Source organism: Amblyomma maculatum, chromosome 10 (assembly GCF_055883805.1).
Source record: "Amblyomma maculatum isolate TAMU_Amacu chromosome 10, ASM5588380v1, whole genome shotgun sequence".
Taxonomy (NCBI): Eukaryota; Metazoa; Arthropoda; class Arachnida; order Ixodida; family Ixodidae; genus Amblyomma; species Amblyomma maculatum.
The window spans coordinates 53390675-53415246 of record NC_139353.1 but is presented as its reverse complement, the minus strand read 5'-3'; the positions used below and the strand labels follow the sequence as shown (position 1 = coordinate 53415246).

General features: G+C 43.9%; 2 protein-coding genes across 3 annotated transcripts in view; one reads left to right on the top strand and one right to left on the bottom strand.

The window, feature by feature from the left end:
• Nucleotides 1–1006: 1006 nt before the first annotated feature.
• Nucleotides 1007–14092, bottom strand: LOC146176438 (regulator of microtubule dynamics protein 1-like). Its single transcript, XM_084582773.1, has 7 exons — nt 13671–14092; nt 11592–11824; nt 10187–10323; nt 8612–8788; nt 4505–4555; nt 3474–3554; nt 1007–2658 (listed from the first exon to the last, which is right to left on the bottom strand). The coding sequence occupies exons 1-7, from the start codon at nt 13946–13948 to the stop codon at nt 2596–2598; spliced, it is 1020 nt and encodes a 339-aa protein (XP_084438899.1). The 5' UTR covers nt 13949–14092; the 3' UTR covers nt 1007–2595.
• A 306-nt stretch (nt 14093–14398) lies between these two features.
• LOC146176437 (uncharacterized) overlaps nt 14399–24572 on the top strand; it is a 22897-nt gene continuing 12723 nt past the window's right edge. Inside the window, exons 1-7 of one of the 2 annotated variants that reach the window (XM_084582770.1) lie at nt 14399–14583; nt 18766–18906; nt 20085–20173; nt 21143–21427; nt 22295–22454; nt 22591–22719; nt 23613–23735. In XM_084582770.1, coding sequence (XP_084438896.1) covers nt 20097–20173; nt 21143–21427; nt 22295–22454; nt 22591–22719; nt 23613–23735 — 774 coding nt within the window. In that variant the 5' untranslated portion in view covers nt 14399–14583; nt 18766–18906; nt 20085–20096. Of the gene's footprint in view, nt 14584–18410; nt 18647–18765; nt 18907–20084; nt 20174–21142; nt 21428–22294; nt 22455–22590; nt 22720–23612; nt 23736–24572 lie in introns of those variants that run through there. The other variant, XM_084582769.1, reaches the window with a different exon arrangement.

The following is a 24572-nucleotide window of genomic DNA, read 5'->3' as shown; positions in this document are numbered from 1 at the left end:
GATCTCTTGACAAGCTGTTGCGTCCCACATGGCTGCATATCGAAGCAAAGTGGAGCAGGCTCTGAGGGACCGATATTTTCACATGGGTCGGGCGCATTAGAGCTCTGAATAGAGCTGCCACGCGCTCGCTTGAGTGGACGTCCCTGTACATAAATCCTTTGTGGCTTCGGCGTTCTCTGTACGGAGGCAGGTCGGCGTTTCAGAACTTTCTTTCCTTGTGGCTTGTACACACGGCTAATTTGAGAGCCTCAACAACTCTAGAATCTAACAATCCTTCGGGAGCCTTATATAGAAAAAATGGCTTCAGAATCTTCTCAAATGTGGCCAAAGCGCACATTTCTCGTTAAAGTCGTATGTCATAGGGGCCTTGCGCTGCCCAGGGGGCGCTGCGAAAACGGTACTAACGGTGAACGGTAAAAAGCGCCCCCTAGGCGTCTGCATTCGAATGCATGGAGTCAGTATGAATCCACCGCTTTAATTTCTATCCTGTGTGAACTACAACAAATTTAAGGCGCTGAAAATTATTTTAGGGCTGTCACGACGTAAACAAAGGCAATAAGCAATCCAATGGTCAGGCATTATACGACATGCAGCAATCGGAGGCGAAATCTCTGCGCGCTGCCAGTCGATATAGCCAGGCGAGTGTCGCCCGAATTCGTGGAGCTCTACGAAAGCTTTACACGCAGCTGAGCTAAAGCAAGTGAATCCACTAAACCGCAACACGGAGAGGCTGCGTAAATAACCCCTCCTAGGCACAAACAGTCCTTCCGATGGGCACTTTGTGCTGGCCGTGCACGGGCTGTTTTGGTCAGTGTTTGGTTGCTTTAAAACCAGCGGGCAGTAGAGTGTGCTCTCTGGAAAAGAAATTTTCACAGCCAGCACACTCATCAGAAGCTGTAGTGAAACGACAACGTTGGAGAAGTATTTCACCATTTTATTTCTGGAAAACATGGAGCAAATTCAATAATGGCCTGCCTACACTTCCCGTACTGAAACCTTGGAAAAGATCCTAAGATAAAAATTTCACACTCTGTGTGGTATCTACTGCATTCAATTTCTTTGGCAGGTGTTAATGGTCAGAATGAAGTTCACACCACCCACTACTAAGGTCAAGAGAAACAAACAAGCTCAGTCGTTGTGGAGATACTATTCTCTACAGCATCCAAGCCATTTTCGCTGCATTGAAGACTTTTCAACACGGTTGATTTCAGCCCAGTATTTCCAGGAATGTTCCGCACAAGCCGCAGGTACTGGGAAAACTTGGTAATGTGGCAAGGTAATTGGACCTCAGAAGTGTAGGATGCAGACAAATGTCGACGGAGGTTAAGGCTAATGAGAAGTGATCGAAGGTCATTAAACAGTAATGAATGCTGACTGCTGTTTGCTCTTAACCATATGCATATTTTTTTGTGGTTGAAAACTAGCTTGAAAGAAGTTTCCGCAAAAAAGAAAAAAATTGTTTCCTGTGAAGGTTCATTTCCTGCATATTAAATTTCTTGTTAAATTGAAGCTCACATGGTGTCACCTACAGCCAGCTTCAATAAATATGCAGACGTATGCAAGAATCTCGAGAATGTTAGGTAAACCGCTCTGTCTATATTTATTACCAAACTTTCCAATGTTATCTACCTCACTGCGCACACCACTAAAACCATTGCTAACTGCAACAATTACACACATTCCTTTCAAATTTAGTAACGTGAATGTTGCTCCATCTGCTGGCAAAATCAAGGTCGTAAGGTCACAGGGACTTATTTTCGGGGACCCTGTAATACTGTACCACTCTTGAAGCAGACTTCTCCAGTCTACATTGCCTGCAAGGCAGACTGGTGAACATCAAATGGTAAAAGAAGCTAATAACCTTCCAGTCATGAAGCTGCCATCAGCCTTTGTGACACACACTGATTAAGTGAAAATGCAAAACTAGCGCTGATTATTTAATGGCATTATGACGCTGCGTGCGGCACAACCATTTTTATGTGTGCATTCCCACTTCACACTAGCTAGATTCACAACAGCAATGCACTGGCCGCTGGTACAAAGCGCAAGCGAGACCTGGGATAACAAACAAAAGCAATCTCAAAATAACAATAACCGTCCTGTACCCCAGCTGAGCTGAAATATTAATGTATAGTCTACTTCCCAGCACCACTCGTCAAAGAATCGTCGTCACACACACTAAAATGTTAGGATGAAAGGAAAGAAAACAATGTCACACAAGCGGGGACAACGCTCACAAGTGATGAGCCCGTGCCGAGGCGTGCTAGTGGTAATGTCCACCGATGCCAACACCGCACAGATCCTAACACAGTTATGCGCTTGGTGTGACCAAAAGGCTTGAAATGAGTACAGTGCGAGCAAACACCGTAGCAAAATTCAGACTGCCGCGCAAAATGTAACATGTAACAACTTTCCGCCTTGGTTACCTCGAAGAGTTACGCTTACAGTTATGCTCTGATAACAAGAGGTACCGCTCTACAAGAACAGCAGAGGGGGTTTGTGCCCCATCACGTCAGCAGTTCAGCTTCCAGGGTGTGGAATGGCATTGAACCAGAGTCCTTTGTGAATAAAGGCTGCAGTCCTTGGCAATCTTGCTCATGGCCGGTAACGCTGGTACTGCTGCTGAAGATTTTCCAGTTCCTTCTGCACACTGTCGTCCTGCAAATTGCACGGTCTTTGAGACATGGGAACCTTCACATGATTTCTGTTTGCGAATAACTAAGCAAGGAGAGCCGCCTCTGTGTTTGCCTCTGGCTACCATAGGCTCATCCGTGCAAAAACTTGCCATTTTTAGAGACCACTTTTAATTTCAGAGGAAATGGTGCACAGTAGTACTATACTCTGGTCCTGTACTTGTAAGGGTCAAGTTGGGAACAAGCAGTGATCCCCCTCAACATTTGTTCAGTTCTCTTTCATGCCATATTTGAAAAGCATTTGCCACAAGCACGACAGAGAGGTCGCAGTGTGCAGATGGAGTCATCAACGCCTGCCCTCATTTGTCTATCTACGGTGGCATCAGATCAACGATTCTTCATAGAGAGCATTATGAGTAGTGGGGACCATATCACAAGTTTGTATATTATTTGGAAAACAGAACATATGAAACGTTAAAATGGATGCAACACCTTTCAATTTCAGCAACTAGGAAGGAAGGAGAACTTTATGCCCTTTATGCCTTGAGGCTTGTGATTCTTTATTTTGTTCGAGCATAATTTAACGCATAAAGTGAATGGAAGCAAGGACACGCTAAATTTCTTCAAGTTGCAGGTCTCTCAGCTACAAAGAGACTGTTACCCATGCTGAAAACAAGGTGGAACCAGTTAAAAGCGCTGGTGATGTGCTTATTTTAAGCACATTTCAGATTTTATTTGAAGCAACTAAGGGAGACTGTCTCATACAGTCAGAGAAGAAAAAAAAAAGGGGGGGGGGGGGGGGGGGGGGGCACGAGCACGCTATCGCACCAGACTACTTACACCAGGATCCACGCAGGGAAGCGCAGCAGCCCGGTCAATCCATGCCATGGCCGGTCCATAATGCCCCTCACAGATGTAGGTCTGAAACAGCAGCAGAAGCCCCACGTGTACGTATGGACAGAGAGAGAAATATAGCACGTCCAGAAACATAAAAGGGCTCAGGAATTCGCACTGACACTAAACTGCAGAAATTAATATGCGCTCCCTCGATTTTGAACATGCACTTCCATCTTTCACGGAATCTCTGAGACCACATGATGGCCAAAAATCCAAATGACCTGATTGCACTGCGTGTAGTATGCACACGCGGAAGGACCCAGGGTGCTTCTACTGCTTCCTGCCTAGCCATTGGTGGTTAATTATAGTAATAACTTAATTATCATAGTACTTGCCTCATAGTTGGGCCTGCAAAAGCTAGAAGTCGGTTTGAATAGCATAGTCTGGCCTGTTAAGGCATCACAGGGAACAATAAAAAAAAAGCGACACAGCGCCAAATAAGTAGCGGTTACTGCATATTCTCCGGCAACCCTGAACACTGCACCAAAACGGCGGCATTTTATCGGCTCTATTTCCATTGAACACATAAAAGCAATGCTGTTGACTGTGGCAAATTTATGTCTGTTGATTTATCTATTCTTCCACATGCTGGAAGGCAAGAAGAAAGATCTTGGATAGCGTATCATTCAGCAAGCTGAGTGCTTTCAGTAATGGTTGCCCGTGTGGTAATGCCGGTGTGGGGGCACATGGAAAAATCAACCCACAAGGCAGTGCATGCCACGTGATGTTACTGAAGCGACAGAGTTAACAATGGATGACTAAAGGTCTCATTATGCTGCCACAGCTGATTAGTTAGGATAACAATAAAATTGAAGCAGCAGGAAGGAGTTGTTAGGAGTGGTAGCCAAATGTGCTGGTCCAACAAAACAAGACTGGTGTTGATCCGTGCTTGCAACACGGTCTCACTACCTCTACACAAAACTGAGACAAAAAGCTTCAGTGGACGGCTTCACTGGGGTGGCACTATGGCTTACCTTCGCAATGTAGAGCAGGTTTTCCTTCCAGTCAGGCCTCAGCTTGTCCGCCTGCGCAATAGATGTTCATCCTTTCAGACGTGGAGTAGCAAGCCGCTCTACACATCAGATAGCAAATTCTTGCCATCTCGAAACAATGACTTTTCTAGCTAATATAGTGTAATAATATTATATACACAGAGGAAGACCTCGTTGATACATTTTTTTTTAATACTGCAGCAAAAGGATGTATTATTCAGGAAAATGAGTGATCTGAACTGCCTAATTTTGAAAATTTTTACTGTTGAATGAGGGGCAAGGCATTTGGTGTTGTTTGGTTTGGTTTATGGGCCTTAACACCCCAAGGCGACTCTGGATATGAGAGATGCCGTAGTGAAGGGCTACGGAAATTTCGACCACTTGGTGTTCTTTAACGTGCACTGATATTGCACAGCACACGGGTGTCTAGCTTTTCGCCTCCACCTAAAAGCAGCCGCTGTGGCTCGGATTCGATCCCACAGCCTTGGGCACAGTAGTCGAGTGCCGTAACCACTGCGCCATCCAGGCGGGGCGCAGGGCATTTGGTACTGATGCTTTCATTGCATAAAAGTGTAGGTTAGCGCCTCTTGACATCAAGTATGGACAGCTCCCTTTTTTTTCCTCTCGCAGAATGCAGTCTGAAATTGCGTTGTAGTAAACGCGGAAGAGATTTAGTGATAAATTCAGCCTGCTGACAGCAATTCCGACCCAGGACTGCTTCCTCACTAGATTCCGGATGCTTTGCCTCTGAACACTAGTGCGCTATGGAGAAGCCATCACAAAAAAAAAAAAAAAAAAAAATCTAGCGATGGCCGCGTTTTTTACTTCTATGCTGCATACCCGACACATATTCTCAAATGGTTCATCCATATGGCCCCAAGACACTGAAAAGAAGCCACAGCATTTTTTCTCGTGAAGTCACGTCATGACGCGGGAACGGGCGCCTCGTATGTTGACTCTTGTCTTGATTCTATGCCTTACTCCACTGCGTCTAGGTACTATAAAAAAGCAATCGCAATGGGTGAGCGCTGTTGTTCTTGTTTTTCATGCTGCGTGCCGCCCAGTTCGGCTCTCTCGTATGTTAGCACATGAGCAGTTGACTGCTAAACATATTGTACGATCAGAATTTTCATAGCCTGAGTAGCTTTAGTACGTTAAACACCACAAACTGAACCGTCAAATAAAAGTTGGTTTGGTTTGATCTAATTGTTATGAATCTTCATGACATACCAAAAGTAGGGGGTGTGCGAACACTGAAATTTTCGAATATGAATATTGGAACAAAATGTTTTTGAATATCGAATATGTGACTGGTGAAAAAAAAAATAATAATAAGAAGAAGAAAGCTGAAAAAAAAAAGCAAGAATTCTTTGTCTCGTTTATTTCAGAATTAACATGGTATTTACAAATGAAATTAAACTACAATTGCACAAAAGTGTTCACCCTACTAAAAAATCCAGAAAACAAGCATTGTAGTGAAGTGTTCGGGGGAAGCGGCCGGGTTTCGAACACTTGCGTCCGATCTCGCTCACGTCATGCGTGGGGAAACTAATGGAGCATGTTGTTCAGGCCCGGCTGAACCGGTTTTTGGAGGACAACGATATCTATCCGAACACCATGATAGGATTTAGACCGCATTTGGCCGCATGCGATGTCATGCTGCAGCTAAAAGAACAGATCATACACAATTCAACAGTAGACACCAGGGTGATCGTTGGTCTAGACGTGTCAAAAGCTTTTGACAACGTGAAGCACTCGGCTATTCTGCAGAATCTCAGTGCATTAGATGTTGGAGTTCGCACGTACAACTACATACGCGACTTCCTCAGCGATAGAACGGCAACTATCAGTATGGGGGGACACACAGTAGAAGGTATTCGACATGGAAACAAAGCCACACCACAGGGATCGGTGTTGTCCCCGACGCTGTTTAATATCGCCATGATTGGTCTCCCCCCAAAACTAGACGAAATCCAAGGGCTACGCCATACATTATATGCAGATGACCTGACTCTGTGGATGTGCAGGGGCAGTGACGGTGAAATTGAACAGACACTCCAGCGGGCAATCAAAGTTATAGAAAGATACTTAGAACCGATCGGGCTCAGATGTTCGGCCGAGAAATCGGAAGCGCTCGTTCTCACGTCAATGCGATCGCCCCATCGTCGGCGTATAAAGCAGGATAACCCGAAAATAACACTCAGGGTCAACGGTAACGTTATACCAACGGTGGAGACCATTAGAGTTCCGGGATTACGAATTCAGGCCAACGGCAGGAACTCGGAAACGATACAGAGGCTAGACGCTAGCACCAGTCAAACCTGTAGACTCCTGAAGCGGATCGCCAACAAACATGCGGGAATGAAAGAAGCTAACCTCCTTAGGCTAGTCCAGTCTTTTATAATCAGTAGGATAGTCTACGTGGCGCCGTATTTACGGCTTCACAAGGCAGAAAAGGAGAAACTTGACGCTCTCATTCGTAAAGGGATAAAAACGGCACTAGGTTTACCACCCAATACATCGACAAACAATATTATGAGACTAGGGGTCTCCAATACCCTCGAAGAGCTCATTGAAGCTGCAAGGACTTCACAATACCAGAGACTGCTGCGCAGTCGTACTGGTCGGAGCATTTTGGAAAAACTGGGGTATGAGCCGCAAGCATGCTCCAGACGTACAGAAAAAGTACCTAGACAGGTTAGAGACAAATTAAAAATACCTCCGCTCCCCAAAAACATGCACCCAGTTTACCATGAGAGCCGGAGGAGTGATAGAGCAACAGCGCTGCAAGCCCGTCTTGAGGGAAGACAGGACGTCTTATATACAGATGCCGCACAATGCGCGAACGGTAGGGGACGTGTTTCAGTAGCAACTAGAGAAGACGGGGGCTCGGTAGTATGCTGCAGCACCAGAAATTCGACCACAACGGAGGCGGAAGAGGTGGCCATCGCGCTAGCTCTAACACAACAACAGTTCAAAATTATAGTTACAGACTCGAAATCAGCGATTAGAAACTTTGACGCGGGCCGCATTTCGGCCATAGCAGCAAGAGTGTTGGCCAGTGGTTCACCACCGGCAGAGCAGGTCGCGCTCATTTGGACACCGGCGCACCAGGGGTTGAGGGGGAACGAGAAAGCGCACATACTGGCCCGAGGAATAGCTACATTCCGGGATCCCAGTGACGACTTATGCGCAACCCCGTACCCCTTGCGCGATGAGGAGCCCCTGCAGTTCGACAATGACCTTAACACCTACCAAGATATGCTAAATCATTACAAATTAGGCAGATCAGTACTACCAAAAGCGTGTAAGCAACTCACCAAAAGCGAGGAGGTTATGTGGCGTAAGCTACAGACTGGAGTATTCCCGAACCCCCAGTTTTACAGCAAGTGGCACCCGGAAATTTTTAGCCCCAGGTGCAAACGTTGCTATGGCATAGCGGACATGATCCATATGATATGGACGTGTCCTAGATTTGGAGAACCTGACCGAACAGATGAGTCCTGGGAGGCACTACTTCTCAAGCAGGACGAAAAAGGGCAACGAGAAGTCATCCGTCTTGCCCTGGCCGCTGCTAAGATCCAAGGAATCCAGGTCGACGGCTGAGGGGGAGGACATGTTTGGGACAGAGCTTCGCCTCGGATCCTCACCAACCTTTTGACGGGTGCAGTAAATGTTATTTCTCTCTCTCTTCTCTCTCGGTGTATATTTGGTATTTTTCGAATGTTCGAAAATTATGAATATTCACACATCCCTAACGCCCAAAAGCACGACTCATTAAGCAACAGCAAAAAGAGATGCTAAGGGAAGGATCCGCAGAATTAGTGATGATCAACAAATCAACAGCAATCTCGTAGCCCATCTTCCCACATATTTTATACATCCCCGAGTATGCGGAAGGGATTACATATTACCATCTTCTTTCATCTGGTTTAACTGCCTATTCTACCTTCTAATATTGCCGATATGAACCCTTGGTTAGCCTCTCACTATAGCTCTAATGCGTGCCGCAAATTTCATGCACTGTATGCCACACAAAGTCAAGTTTTATTTCGTTTGCTCAAAAACACTAAAAGTCATGAAACTCACCGCCAGCAAATGGGCCCGGGCTTCCTGCACATTCGAGTCAGGTGGCCGGCTGTAGAGAGCGGCCGCCAGCTTCCGCTCCAGCCAAGACAGGGTCGCCACCTCGAGGCTCCAGCGGCCCAACATGTGGTGCAGCGTCGGGTCCTGCGGCTTGAGCTGCACGGCTGTGTCCACGTGCTCCTGTTTTGGATGGGAAAAAGGGGGGTCACACATTACTTCGGCCAAGTGGGTCTCGCTGGAAAACTGTGAATACTGCAGCCAGTTTTCTCACAGCACAATGCTGAGTGAATGGTGCCAAAATGAAATGTGGAATGCTGGTCCTTCACGCTACGCTTGAGAGGAGAACGCCCACAAAGAAAATGAATGTGAGACAAAAGAATGCTTTTAAAATCTACACTGCAAACGCACAGTAGACAAAAAATAGCGACAATTATGACGTAAACCTTTCAGAATCACAACAGCACGTGCTCTTCACTGCGGCTTTAGAAACATGTTTGGGGTATAGGGGAAGCAAGTATTGCTCTCCAATCCGTTTAAATGGACCCTGAAACATAAATCATATTCTAAAGGTGGCCTTTCTGGGTATTCGAGTCAACTTTAATAGTTTAACATGGGCCCTATAATTAAAAAAGCATAACATAAAAATTGCTGCAGGCAGCTAGTTACGATGTAGCACCTCCCCATGCGTTCTTAGCTGTCCCTGTAATGTACGTACAATGAGGAATCTGGGCCAGCATTCTCATTGGGTGTGTCCGAGTGACTTAGACACAACGGGGCAGTGCATAGCCCTAACCTGTTTTCTTTCAGTCTTTTTTTTTTTCCTGACTCATCAGAGAGGAAGAGTTTAGAGAAGGAGCATCATTTCATTGCGAGGGTGTTAAGGGTCCTGTTCAGAGCAAAACCCGGTGTAGCTGAGATTTGCCGTCGTTGTGTCAAGGAATCCCTCATTGGCTGAAATGTTGTGACATCACAAGCACTTAAAATTTATTTAAAAAATCAGATAAGTTACGGTTACAAGATTGTAACACGAGTTAAAAGCATCACGACATGCAAAAATGTAAAGTAAATCAGTTGCACAGAAGAAAGAAAAAAAAGAACTGGAGTAATTAGATGGAAATCAAACCTGTTACCTTTGGCTACTAGTTAGACATGGCGCTCCTCAGCCAGCAATAAGCATGTTCATTGGACTCGGTCGCAGAGAGGCTTTGTGTGTCTAGTGATAGATTAAAAAGTTGAAATAAAAACAGCATCTGTGTCTGCTAAGAGCACGTCAGGCTGCTGATGGGGCCCATCAAAAGCTATTGCACCACGCACTGAAGGTGGAGCTTAAGTGTTTCTAGAAATATTATAACTCCAATATTTTTGGTGTTAATGAAGCAAGCACAAAAATAATTGCGGAGCAGCAAGTGATGAAATAACAATAGCTCGCATGCTTTTCCTAATTGTTTCACGGCCTTTGAATGCACAAATATAAGAACTTTCCTGTGGACAAGGTGTTAAAAACAAGGGCTCGCTGAACATTTCCCAAACAGAAATTCCAGCAACACTGTAGAGTGATCTTATATGCAGAGAACGTACCTTAAAGCGGTAGCCATTTTCAATCTTCTCCTGCGTGCCCACATACTCCGAGAGTGCACCCAGTGTGATTGCGTACCACTTGTGAGCCTCGGGACTTGACTCGTCTAGCCGCAAGGCCTGCTGGGCTCGGGTGAATGCTGAAAAACACATGCGTCCCACACCATGACCTAAAACGAGCCTCTTCACAATAAAAAAGGTGCTTCCAACCAAGCACTTCTACGTGGATTTAAGCATACATCGTATTCATTTGAATGCTGGTCCTCCAATGATTACTATAGCTAGAGCGCACGTACAGTATGCTTCAAGTGAATACACTCATGCATTCCAGAAAAGAACTGCTGTCTCAAGTAGCAGAGGCATATCCCAATTAATGCTTACCAAAGCGTGCGGAGCGTAATATGGCCACAGCTGCTTTCAGGTAAAACTGAGGAAACTTGATGTCAAGACAACCGATTTATTTTAGTATGAAATAATAATAAAATAAAGCTTTAGAAGTTCGCTGTATCTTAATAAATAGCATGCCCTCTCCACTCCCTTGACCACATGCACTGAATAGTGAATGCATAGCTTGCACCGGGTGTCACAGCGGCCACCATGTTGATGAACCAGGAGTACTGTGAGAAGATCCAGTTTCTTTTAATCTGATTGCTGAACCTGGTTTTTGCTTGCACTGCTGAAGCTACGAAAGGTCCCCTATCGTGGTGCCCATGACGTCAGGTGCAAGTGACCTACTGAAACTAAGCCATGAGAGGTAGGCTCCAATAACTACAACGTAAACAAACAAAGAGAAAGTAAAGAGAGCCCTCAAAAAAAAGGAATTGGCTCGCAACAACTTTAGTACTGATGATTCAAAGCAGTAGCACCTAACAAGGATGTGCAAAGGTTTGAAGTGAACACTCTTATCAATGAATTCAGTGATGCCAACTATGACTGAAATCAACAACACTGTGTTTACCTGAACTCTGAAAATTTGAGTGTTAAACTTTTCGAGTGATACCCACAGGAAGGTAGGCACCACCCTTTTACTGCCACAAAAACTCCAGACAGAAATGTACATATTTCTTTACATTGTGCTGCAAAACTGGCTTTTCTGCAAATTTACTCAATATGTCACATAAAAGATGAAGCCTCAAACTAACTCTCTCAAAAATCAAACACTCACAGAATGCTGTCCCCAGTTTCACTCCCAGAGTTCTGTCCCCAGTTTGCCAACTTCGTAAAGAAACCCAGAAACAAGCAATTTTCCACCTGGCGATGTCACTATGTTTTCACCGAACACTTTCCTGCTCAATTTCGTGTATTTACTGCACTTAGCTTTACTGCTCCACTTCATGACAAATGTCATTTATCACTCGAAAACTATGGAACAACTTTAAAAAAGACAGATGAGACCAGGAAATGTTACCCTGACGGGCGAGTTCCTCCTTTCCACGGCCGGACTTCAGCTGGAGGCCACACAGATGCGATGCCTTGGCAAGCCGCCAGTAGAAGCCAGCCGAATCAGTGTACTGAGACTCGCGGGCCAGCATGCTCTCGAGCAGTGCCCGCTTGTCCCCAGGCCGATCTAGAGCACCGTCGAGAGTGTCGAGCCATCCGATGTCCCCAGCCTCGCGCAAGCCCGTCCACGAAGCATCCTCACTGCAAGCAGCGACACATTTTTCTCCGACGCATGTTGCTGAGCGAGGCTATCAGGCATGGAATGCTTCAAAGTGGTTTGAGTTAGGACGGCACTACCCTACAAACAAATATTCCCTTCAGATGCAATTTGTTACCCAGGCCAAGGTATCGCAGCAAAAATATCCGTCCTCCTAGATGCTTGTTACGGTCAAGACCTGATTTCTTTACCTCTAAACTGCGACTCAAACTGGTTCAGGTCTCAACTAGCAGCTGTTCTCAAATTATTTCTGTCATAAAAATTTGTTATGTGATCAAATCAAACGAAAATGCACATTCACTGGAGCTGTACATGAGCTGCCATAAAAACAATTTTTTGCATTAATTTGAAATGGTTTAGCATATGGTCCTGCACATTTTGGAAATTCATTAGAGTGGCTAAATTTCTGTCAATTCACTTTGTGTAAAAGGATTTGACAGTATTTAGGATGTATGTGTAAATACACACAGTGACAGAAAGGGACATGGGAACAAACACATATCACAAGTAGCTCGTAAGAAAACTTGGCATGGGCACAGTCTCAGGTCAAGCAAGTAACAGGTTGTTCTAGGCAGTCCTGTTTATTCTAGTCCCGAGGAGCAGATTTAACTTACTACAAAATAATTTGATCTGCAGAACGTACATAGAGGCAGTAATACACTACGGATCCACTCAGAAAAACTAATGCATTGTAACAGTTGAGAACAGCTACAATTAAAAAAATTTGCACGTGACGAAAGATATAATGCAGTGCTATTTCTTTTTCATAGCGTCGTGTGATGCTAAGCTATAAATGTTGAAATTTCACCAACATTAGCTTAGGTTTTAAACCTACATTTTGAAAATGACAGACCAGTAGATCTACTTTATTGTGAACACTTGCAGTTTAGTATGGCAATGAATATGAAACAAGTGGTCTTCCCACTATCCAAGATGAAGAGGATGTTTCTAGCAATCTGTGAACTAGCACACAAGTAAATGTAGCTTCCCGTACTCTTACTGTGTAAGGTTTCAGGCACAAAACACCATTTTGCTCATGTAAAACTATGCCCCTACACTGCTGTGTGTCAGAGAACAGAAACGCAAAGTCATTAAAAGGTTCCACAGTATTCTGACTTTAAAGCACTGCTACATGTATACATGTTTATAATACATATATCATTATAAAGGTGAATGAAAGACCACGAAAAGAAATGGAGAGGATGCAAATAAGCAAGTTTTATTCCGTGCACGCGTCAAGCTTTGCATGCGTGTGCACTGGTATCCTGCTTTTTTGTTTTTTTTTTTAAGTGAAATTTAACAAGAGAGAATCCATATTTCTACTGAATAACAGGTCCGGCCATCCTGAAAAGAAGTCAAAGCTGAAGCTATCCCTTCAGTTCTCTCTCTGCGCATAGCTACTGTTCGCTTCATATCTGTATGTGTGTTCCAGTCTTGTGCCTTGTGCATGCGTCACATGCATAGTCTTCTTCATCAAGGATCGCGCTACAATGCAGCCAGAAAAGTCTATAATTGAGGCGCTGGCGCAGGAACAGGAGAAAAGATAACGCATACGGCCCCTTGTAATGAGACCGAGAACTCCGTGAGACGTCGATATTACCGGTTTTAAAGCCTGGCAGTCGCCGTGCGCTGCTGGGGCGACGGCGTCAGCGCAGCCGACTCTGCATCGTCTGTCTGGTTTCGTGTTTTGTTTCCAGCACGCATTTCCTGTTTCCTGGCAGCAATTATCCACCCTATTGTGAGCTGGCTGCGCGCAGTCGCTGCATAGAGCGCAACCCCACGTTTGGAAGCCGGCAATACAAAAACTGAGTTGTCAAAACCAACACTCACACGTCAGTGAAGTCGTAGTACTCGTCATCCTCATCATCTTCCCGCTGCGACTGCTGCAGCGGCTGCGTCTGGGACTGGAACGGGGTCTCGCGTCTTTCCTCGGTTTTCAGCTGCTCGATTTGACGCCGCAGTTCGGCGATACTGCCGGCAAGGCTGTTGAGTTCGCGACTCACGGTGCGGTTGAGTCGGTAGTAGAGGTAGATGCCGCTGATGCCGACCACGACGCCCGTCCCCAGGGCGGCGAGCATGGTGACGCGATCTCGCAGTAGGCCGTCCATATTTCAGGACGCGCCTTTCCTTTGCTCCGGGTGACACACTTTTTCCTGCGCTTCTTTCCTCCTAGGCAGAGCTCACTGGAGCAGCGCCCGCGCAGCAGCTGACCGAAACCTCCAAATGCTCGCATTGTGCAGCACGGGATCGACTTGGCTGGCCTGGCATTGGCCTAGAAGCCACTGCCGCTAGTCGGCGGCCGGCGTACGAGGCGGATCGAGCCGGTTCTCCAGCCAGCTGATCGCGTACCACGTGGTCTTTTAGTTTCGTTTTTACAGTTCGCTTTGTGCTTTGTATATATGACCCATCTCGCGATAATGCATGAGCAAAATCTCTTATCTGTATGGTTGAGAGTATACGAAGCTGTGCTTTTTCGGCAGAAAAAAGTTCATCCGCTCTCTGTCTTGTCTGTGCTTAATGACGGCAAATATGAATTCCTGTGTGGCCCAAGCTTGGTCTGTACTTCGCAGTTGACCTGCATTCTTTGTCTCCAACTTACTACACTTTGTTGTTGTCATTTCCACCTCTATTATAGCCAGACCTGCGCTGTGGATTCAGCGAGTGATGCTGAGGTGCGCAAACAAAAGAAGTGGAAACCGGTGTGTTGCACACTGCATTGAACCCTGCACGGGAAATCATTTCGGTGATTCATTCTTTTCCAATCATTCGTCGTAGCTATGTGCCATGAACAGCAATTTACCATCAGCCTCACCTTCCGTGAGAAGTGTACGACGTAGTGAAGTGGCCTTTGGACAGAGTTCTCATGCATCCTCATCTTATTCGTACATTTTTCTGCGCATTTTGCGAGCAACTGCTCAATTAGGCCGCGTGTTCTAGTCTGAAAATTTTCCTCTTTGCAGCCTTTACAGTTGTGATTGTATCGACATATTGAACAATACTAAGATGCTGAAACAGACAGATTAATTAGCTATCTGCTGCAAGTGGGTGCAGTCCTATAATGTAATTTTGTGCTTCAAACTGTGCAAGGTCATCCTCCAGCAACCAGCTGAGGTACAGTTATAAAACATAATATGGAAATGCAAATAAAGATGCACTGTCTATTAACATTTTAATTATTGATAGGAGAAATTTGATTTGAGGTACAAAGCTTAACGGAGTCACGCTGTATGCCACATGAACACTGTGTCCTGCACTGGGATAAAAAAGTGGGTGGCACCTAAAAGATGTTATATATATATATATACCTTGCAGGCTGCAGAATAGATGTCTAAGGAAATTAAGATAAAAATAACGGATGCAAAGCTTTAGTCTTATGCCATTCTTATGACATAAAGTAAAAAAGAAAACCAAAGGAGCTATGGCAATTCATGAAGTCCAGTGAAAAACACGAACATTTTATTCCATCTTTACTATGACTGATGATGTCGAGATAGCTAACTGCTTTAAAATTTATTTTCAGTCCATTTTTTTCTACTCCCATACCTTTAGTTGGCCAAGATCTGCCGAGCTATAACCTACACTCAGTGTCACAGATCTTCGCAGCCTATGAAGAAGTGATGAAATTGATCAATGATCTGGCGACAAACTCAGCCTCTGGTCTGGATCTCACTCCAAGTTCTGTTTTAAAGGCCTGAGCGACAAGCGTAGACTGGTTCCTGGTTATCATATTTAATAGGTGTTTGGAAACGAGTGAGTTACCCTTAGAACAAAAAATGGCTAACATATAGTGCCGGTACAAAAATCGGGTTGTCGCTTCCTTGTCTCAAATTGTAGACCAATTTCCCTTATCTATAAGAGTTGTAAAGCCATAGAACACATCATCTCCAATGTAATCAGCATTTGCAAGCTAAACATTTTTTTAATGCTCTGCGTGGTTTCAAAGCAGACTTTTCCTGTGTCATCCAACCATTGGAATTCTCTAATGACATTTTCTGTGTTCGATTCTGGCATGAAAGTCAACTGTGTTTTATTTGATTTTAAAAAGCTTTTGATACCATACCACACTCTTCCTCACCTTTAAACTTTCACCTTTGTCTACCTCTCTCAGTTCTCAGATGGATCAAACAATGTTCATCACATTGCTTTCAAAAAGTTTTAATCAGTGGTTCTGAACATGAGTTACCTGTAACATCTGTGGTTCCTCAAGGCTTAGATTTAAAACCACTACTACATATAGGTACAGTACTCACGGATTGAAATAGGACACTCGGAGCGCGTGGCCGTCGCTGCATGCAAGGCAGTGTGGTAAACAACAGGCCGGCTTATTGGCGACCGGAAGGAGCAGTTCTGCTTTTTAGATGTTCTCCCCCTCGCGCTATACCACAATGCAGCACCTTGGTTCCATGAGCATCCGCAGGCGGCGCTGCATGCAGCGACGGCCACGCGCTCCGAGTGTCCTATTTCAATCCGTGAGTACTGTACATATCTGAATGCACGCTGGTGGTTGCGTCACATACAGAAATATATCCACACAGGCCGATACTGCTAAGTTACAAACAGATATCAATCGTATCACGCACGTCATGGTGCTGGAATTATACGTGGTAATTATATATGCATTATAATTATATGTGGTTCAATAGAAAGTGCACAAATGTGGAGGAAATGTATTTACTTGATCACAGAAACTATATAGTGCTTGGCTGATAATTTTAAAAAGACTGGCATCATTTTTTCCTCAAATTGCAGATGAATAAACTCACTGAATATACAACTCTCAAAGCTTGCCGTGCACAAAATTTCGTCCGTCTCACATAATTAATCAGGGCTGCCTCTCATAATATTACGGAAACTTTATATTTTACTAACGTCCGTTCCATATATATATATGCTACTGCAGTCTAGCATCCTAATTCCATTACACTTTTACTTGTATACTTGTACTACACGAGAAAAGACCACAGTTGCAAAATACTTGAAATAGCCTGCTAGACATCTGTATCCGTCTTCTTTCCCATGAACATTAAACAGTGCAGAAGTCCATCAGAATGTATCGTCTCAGCAGCTGATGAAACTTTTCCAGATCTGCTGATGCAGCACTTACAGGCTTCGGTGTAAATATTGAACTCTTGCTTTCCTTTTTCTGCTTTGTATGCTGCTAGCGAGTTCTCTGCACTCGGCCTGCTCAACTGCTTAGAATCCTTTTCATGACTATTCCACTTTTACCTTGACGACTTGCCATTCGTGACTGGCTTGACAATTGTACTTTGTTTTACATGTAACATTTTGTAATATACCCCCTGAAAAAAAGAAAAAAAAAACACTGAAGAAAAGGTAAAGTGTGTGTGTGTGAGGAGACTCATTTGTGTTGTCTGGACCCTAATACACACACTTCCTCATTTCCCTTCACCCTGCGCAATGCCGAGATCTTGCTTCACCTGAACATGCCAACCCCCAATGCAACTCCTTTGGAAAATAATGACGCAAATGGAACGTAGTAGAGGAAGAAAATAGGGGGGTATAGGATCTTTATTTCGAACATATATGCTCAAATTTGTTTAAACGTGGCATAAATTAATCTCACATTTTAGTGTACTCAAAATTCTGTAAACGCAATGTAAAGACATGTTTCACTCTTTTAGATGTCTTTATGCTGCTTTTTTACGTCTGCTGGCTAACAGTTATAGGTCTGGCAGATGCTGCAATAATAAGAAAGGCAATGACATTAGATTGCTAACCCTAGAATATCTGCTTATCAACGGATATTGTGTGCACATCAGCTCCGGAAAATATCAAATTTGGAAGGTGAGCTGACAAGCCAAAATGGGCTGTCTAGTTGGCCAAATTTGATGATTATTTAATATGTTGTATTCAAAGAGGCGCTTTACTGGGGCATCCAAAAGACATCAGGATTTCAAAAGCAGGTTTTAAATTTCCTGAAATGTGACTTTCCAATAGCTAGCAGAAAATATTTGAAAAGGGTGCATTTAGAGAATTAAAATTCGTGGTGTGTTGGCACGGAGGAGAAATAGGAGAGATAAAATATTGGGTGGGCCTGGGTGACCTTGCTCTTCATAAAAATTAAATGAACAGAAATCGGCGTTCATCGAAAAGGGGCTACAGGGCAGTGGAGCTGCAGAACCGTCACTCCATCAGGGTTTGAACGAAGCGCTCAGAAGTTTTCAGTTGTTGCCCAGTTGACCACCCTTCCCCATGGTGCCGATACTGGCCTTGGTGGAGGAATTTTGAACCAACTATATAGTTAATTCTTTAGCGTGCAGCGCAGCCGACATCGCTCAGTGATATTCAAATATGCACGTTTTCGCAATTCGCGCGGTCGACCATTGCCAAAGTCGCCAACACAAACCATCCCGCCACGCCAGAGCTAGCCGTCGCTTTTTTTTTTTTTTTTTTATATAGACACCTAATTTGCGTACTATATTATTCTAATTATTGTATCGTATTATTTAAAATATACCATATTTATACAGTTTTGTACGGTTGTTAATAAAGCCAGGGATCCGATTGAAGCGACTCGGATAGTTTACCTGGTTTACCGGTTTGGCCAAGGGTTTGGCACGTGGTCTTGGTTTCGTTTTCTGCTTTTCACGCGGGCTTGCCTTGAGCTGTTTTGAGTCTACATTGCGTATGTAGTACAAGTCGATGCACCAGCAAATCACGACGTTTACTCTTGGTCGAGAACAGCGGCATGTCCCCTATGGCACGAAGTTCTTTAGTATTTCAAGTTCAATGGACAATAGCTCTCTGTAGCGTCCTTCGTGGCGGCAAATATGAACTGCTTCGCGGTACGCGACATATCAGTGGCGTGAGCTGCTGTCTTCTATTTTTGCTTCTTATTTGGGGTTTACTTTTCGCTTTCATTTGCTGTAAAGTGTTGCTTTCGCTCCTTCCATCCTGATCACAGCCAAGCCGTCGCCGCGGGAGGCGGTGCTGAGATGGACAAACAAAAGAAGACGAAGAGACCGGTCACGCGCGTGCCCATTCACAATCGGCTCGCCCTCCGTGAGCACCGCAAGCCCCGCTGTGAAGTGTTCTCCGAAATCAGGTGCGTACCTATAATTGAGCTGCATCGAGCGCCGCGTTCTGGTCGCGACGACCTTTGCCGTTGATGTGCGCGAGTCGATGACGTACGGAATGGACGGTATTAGTCCATCCGCGGTGGCTTCATTAGGAGCTAAAACGCGCGAGGCACCCGTGCACTTACGTGCGATATCAGCAAGTAGACGTTAAAAATGACAGATGGTCGAAACTTACCAGAAGCCATGGTCAGTTATTGCCTAGTGTGCGGGCTCGATCCATATATGTTGCTTTATAGCCCAGATAGGTACAGCACAGTACGATATACCGTGCCGTACTTTACCCTACCACAACAGAACGCATCACACGTGTAGTATAAAGCACAGCAATATCGTGTGATGTGTTTGGCCAAAGGGCATGTATTTCTGAGATGCTTAACAGCCAAAAAATGAATGCAGGCTACTAATGTTAACCTAATGCTTATGTGTAATATTAACATTTTAAGTAGTTATTAATGAGTGGGAGAGAGGGACACTTGTATAAGACAGTAATATGTTATACTGGCATGTAGATGTTTGTGTACATATTATTGCTGTGGTGGGTGATGAAAATGGTGTTTTAATGTTTTCTCAGTGAAAATTGATAGTTTGACAAGTCATAGATGCCTGGCTTTGAGCAAGACATGTACAAGCTCGCGCTTATCTTTGCTTCACAAGTAGACTGTCATCATTTTGAATTCTCTAAAGCTTTAGTTTGCACGTTTGCAGTTTTCTTGAACTGGCACTTTGCACTTGTCAGCATTAAGTGTATTGAAAATGCTTATCTTGATTTAAAATCAATATAGTTGAACTAGTCAATCCTCTGTCCAATTAAGTTAGAATTACTAGGGGATGTATTACATATATTACACTATAATCACATAACAAACATGTCACAAATCTGGCACAAATTATTCGATTAGCCCCACACCTATTGGTTGTTTCCGACCGGTGGAAATATCTGCCAGTAGGAGCAGGGCTGATTGACAGGTTTTTTGTGATGTGATCATTGCATAATTCAGCCTTGGGAGTCAGCAATCCGTGATCTATACTATTTATAGTTTAGATCGCAGCAAACGTTAGGAACAGATGGGCAAAACATCCTGTCTTGCAGCACGTATGGTCGGAGGGCTTGTTTGCCATCTGTTTCTCTCCTCATGTCATGCAGCTAACTCCAATCATGAGTGACACTTCCAGTACCTCCACAGAAGATATGGGTGAAACAGGGGCTCCTGTTCAACAAAAACCCCGCAAACGGTAAGAATTTCTCATTTTAACGAATCGATTCACTCTCACACAGGTCTCTAGCTAGCCTTTTCGTACGTTGACCGTGGCTACCCTGTTTCAGTGATAGCCTCTATTCCCCACCTGACTGGCTGCTTCCTGGCTGGATTTCAGTGCAATTGAAATCTATTGTGTTACTATTTATTTTACCTGTTTATTTTGGGAGGTTCATGAACTACTGCACTGAGTATTGCTTGTAAGAATATGTGGAAAGGACAAGGTTATGACCGTTTGGTTGGCCCTCTTTAGTCACATGCATGCCTATCAGTATGGGAGACTCATTTCACTCAGATGTGCTATTTGCAGAATCTTTGCATTAATAGTCAATATAGCATGCAAAATGTGGCCTTGGATTTTACCGATCCCATGAAATGTGGAGAAAACTCAGGCTGCCCATGTTCAAATCCTGCAAATATTTTTTGTAATGTTTTAGGCGTGCATGGCGATGCCAGAGGAGGTACATTAAGTGCTTCAAATTTCGTTCGCCGCTGTCATTACGTGAAGAGTAACGTGCAATATATAATTTCCCGAAACCTAATGAAACCTTTATATCTGTTTTTGGCACTGCTTTTGAGACAGTGCTATCTTTTCATGTTTTCTTCTCTACTTTCGAACAAGGCATATGGAAAGCAGCCTCGGTCAGTTAAACCAACTGCCATTGCAGTTAAACTAGAGTAATTTTTTCAGCAGCTAACTGAATACATCTGTAAACAGAAATGTACATCACAGAAATGAAGAAAATATGTTACACTCAACATGACCCTTTGTTTTGGTCACTTTTAGCTCTCCAGAGAGATGAAGATGTGATAATAAAGCTAAAGTACTAAATACTGGGTTGTGTATACAAGCTAAAGCGGATTTTCTTCAAAGCTACTGTTGCATTATTTTAATATTATACCAATATATTATCGAGCGTAATGGGAAGTGGCCTTTTTTTTACAGGGTTTTCCACATCTGGCCAGCGGCAGCAATCGTAGCTGTGTTGGCTCTGGTGGTGATCGTCGCCTTGATGATAATGTCTGCCCGTCGTCCCCACTTGGCGTTGCGGTCAAGTGTCTTGCACAGTGCCAGCACTGGCGGAAGCCGAGCGCCAAGCGTTGTATTTTTGCCATCGACTACACAGCTGCCCAGGGGAACCACAGGAACACGTGGAACTCCTCCGCGGCACAGCAAGAGGCCAAGTTCTGAGGTCGAGCCTAGCAGGGACTACATGCGCCGTACACTCAGGTGCGTCGTAACTGTTTGGCGTCAGTCCTCTTGATGTTTTGAACCACCACGCTACCTTCGTTGGCTCTTTTAAGCCTCAGAACTGGAGTATACTTTAATGTCCTTCATTGACAAAATAGAGTAGTAGATGTTTGCATGCGTGGAAACATCTGGTGTCTGGAAAAAACACAATTCGCATGCAACTTTCAGTTTAATTGCTGTCCTCGTTGTTGCTGTGAGACATTTAACTAGTATGTTAAAGTATGTGCATAAGAACTTTAAAAGCACTCTTGGCATTTCACTAATGCTTTTTTGAGCGCTATCATTGAGATATGGTAAGTATAAAAGTGTAAGTATAAGTATGGAAAGCTTGCCTTCCTCTTGATCTGGTGCCACCATTGCAGGATTCTTACCTGTACACTAGGTACATGCACGAACCTAACCTAACCTAACTTTGATGAAACATCTAGTTTCTCCTTATCCTGGCATATCGTTTGTGATTGTAACTACGTAATTCACGCACTTTAAATATATGTACGTATACTCATATTCAATGTTCTGTGTGCGATGTAATGGTGATGAGGATGGTGAAAGACGGTGTGCATAAAATGATTGGAAAGGATGAAAACTAAACTTTTTTGCTTATGTGTGTTCCATAACCTGCTCACTATCACTTTAACATTTTTTTAATGAAAGCCTTTTGAGTGTTTGTAGTTGTGTGGTTAAAGAGGTCTTGCTTATTCTTCCAACCTGCACCAAGTGCAGTTCAGGAATTGAAGCAACTGACAGACTGAAACTTTCCAGAACAATGTCTAACAGAGCAACATGGAAAGTTTGTTTCAGTCATTAGGGTATGACCCATTGTTCTGCCTCATCATAATGTTTCAGGTTTCTCGCAAGAAGGCCCCACCTATCTGGGACAGAATACAACGAGAAAAATATTGTTGACTTTATCGCTGGCGAGTTTCGGAAACACGGACTGGACACCGTCGAGAAGGTTCCCTACCGGATTCTACACCAGTATCCCGATGAGAAGAACCCCAATAAGGTACCCCAATCAGCACAGACACATATTTTATTCTTGTTGACATTGGATTTAACTAATTTTTTTACTTTTTCCTGGCTAACTGTTTTAGCATTATTCATGACTGGTTAAGCAGCGTAATCTTCGTCCTTTGGCCCAGGTGCAACTTGTGGACGCAAAGGGAAAGGTGCTTGAAGAGGCTAGCTTGCAAGAGGATCCGGTGCCAGGTGATGAGACCAACAGTGTGGTGCCTGGCTACTTATCATATGCACATCCTGGAACAGTTGAGGTTAGTGTTTAATTTTATGCTAAGTGCAGTAGCTTGTAGCATTCAACTGAAAACCTTTGTTATTTTGGCCACTTTCTTAATGAGCCCAGACTCAGAAAATAAGAGGTAGCAGAAATGGGAGTACTGGCAGGTAGACTTGCATATTTCTGAATCGGGTAGTATTAACAGGAATGTGTACTAGAAGTCACTGGTGCCCCCTTTACTATCTGAATAGCGTAACAAAGACTGGGCTTCATTGGCCAGTACATGCTCGGCGATTACAGCTTGGAATTCATACTTGCAGTTTTGAGCTGACACAACTTACAGCAGCTCAGCTCAACCTGAACAGCATATGTGAAGTAAAATTTAGGTCGTCTAAGAATAAGAAGAATGGCTGACAGTTTCGTGTTGAGCCCCCAGGCCAGTCTGAATCAGGTGACAGCCACCAGGTAGAATATATGGGACAAATGATGCGAAACCTTTGCAGTCTACACAAACGGAATATATATATTTTTTTGCATGTGAGCTTCAGACAGCTGCTTTGCAGAGGTGTTTTCCGCACAGAGCTGCAGAGAATGAGGACGAAATAAGAGTAAAAAAACTTCTGTCCTCTACTAATCCTCACCAAGAACACACCAAGTGGCAGATGGACTGCAGAGTACATAGCACTTGTAAACTATAGTATTAGCACAACAGAGTCAACATAACAGGCTGCACTTATATAAGTTTACGAGCATGAACCAAATAGCCCCGTAACGCATATTACATAACACTTGCACACTTCCCAACAGCTGTGAACGCAGAGCTATATACTTGAAATGCTGTCCATGCTTGTAAGATGGTAAACGTTGTGGATGTGCTCAGAGCTCTGTTTACGGCATATGGAAGTCCTAACAACCTGTCGCAATGTGCAGGCCGAAGTAGTCTATGTTGGCTCAGGCACCTACCAGGATGTGGACCTGTTGGAGGCTCACAAGGCTACTGTCAAAGGCCGAATCTGCCTGGCACGCTATAGTGGAGGGCACCGTGGCGGTAAGGTAAGCACTGTCAACGATACGCCACACTGTTTATTTTTTCTAATCAATTATGTCAGTTAAACTATTGACAGATGGTACAGTATGGAAGATTATTATTCTTCCGCTGTAACTCGGAAGCTGAATTTCTCTGCTTTTCAGCTACCCTTCGATGATCTTATTAGGATATGATGTATGGTGTTAGAGGTAGTCAATTGCAATTATTAGAAAATGCACTAAATGCCATTACTGGTGTTGGCATAGTTATCTTCCACTTTTTTTTTCTTGTAGTATGCGCCAAATGCACTGGCAGCCGCTTGAATCCTGACCGCAGTGCCATATTTCAACGGAAGCAAATGAAAAAACACCTGTGTCCTATGAAATTTCCGTGCGCGTTAAACACCACAGAGTGACCAAAGTTAATCTGGACCCCTTTGCTTTGAATTTCTAATAACCCATATACAGCTTCAGAATGTAAACCACAGGTATGCCCACAGGTAGCACTGAACATTAGCATAATGTTATAAAATTGTTATCTAACTTTCCTAAATGTTGCTTAATGTTTTGTGACATAATGATAACATTAGTAGAACATTCATTATACTGATGATAACTTTTTATTGTTATTATAATTTTACATAATGTTTTATGCTGCATTATAAACATTATTTTAATGTTACAAAGGAATATTGTTTGAATATGGTCTTGTAAACGTTAAAAGTAATGCATGAATCATAAATATAAAACAACATAGTATACATATTTCGAACACTGAGCCCTGGCACTTTTGCCATATGTTTTTCAGTAACACTTCTTTAAAACCAGAACTTTGAGATGGTGCCTACCACAAAATGCACACGA

Coding starts and splice junctions, on each gene's coding strand:
- LOC146176438 (XM_084582773.1), bottom strand. CDS start 13,948: ATGGACGGCCTACTGCGAGATCGCGTCACCATGCTCGCCGCCCTGGGG. Junction 11,825..13,670: donor TACTACGACTTCACTGACGT/GTGAGTGTTGGT, acceptor CGCTGCTTGCAG/TGAGGATGCTTCGTGGACGG. Junction 10,324..11,591: donor GGAGGAACTCGCCCGTCAGG/GTAACATTTCCT, acceptor TGTGTTTTTCAG/CATTCACCCGAGCCCAGCAG.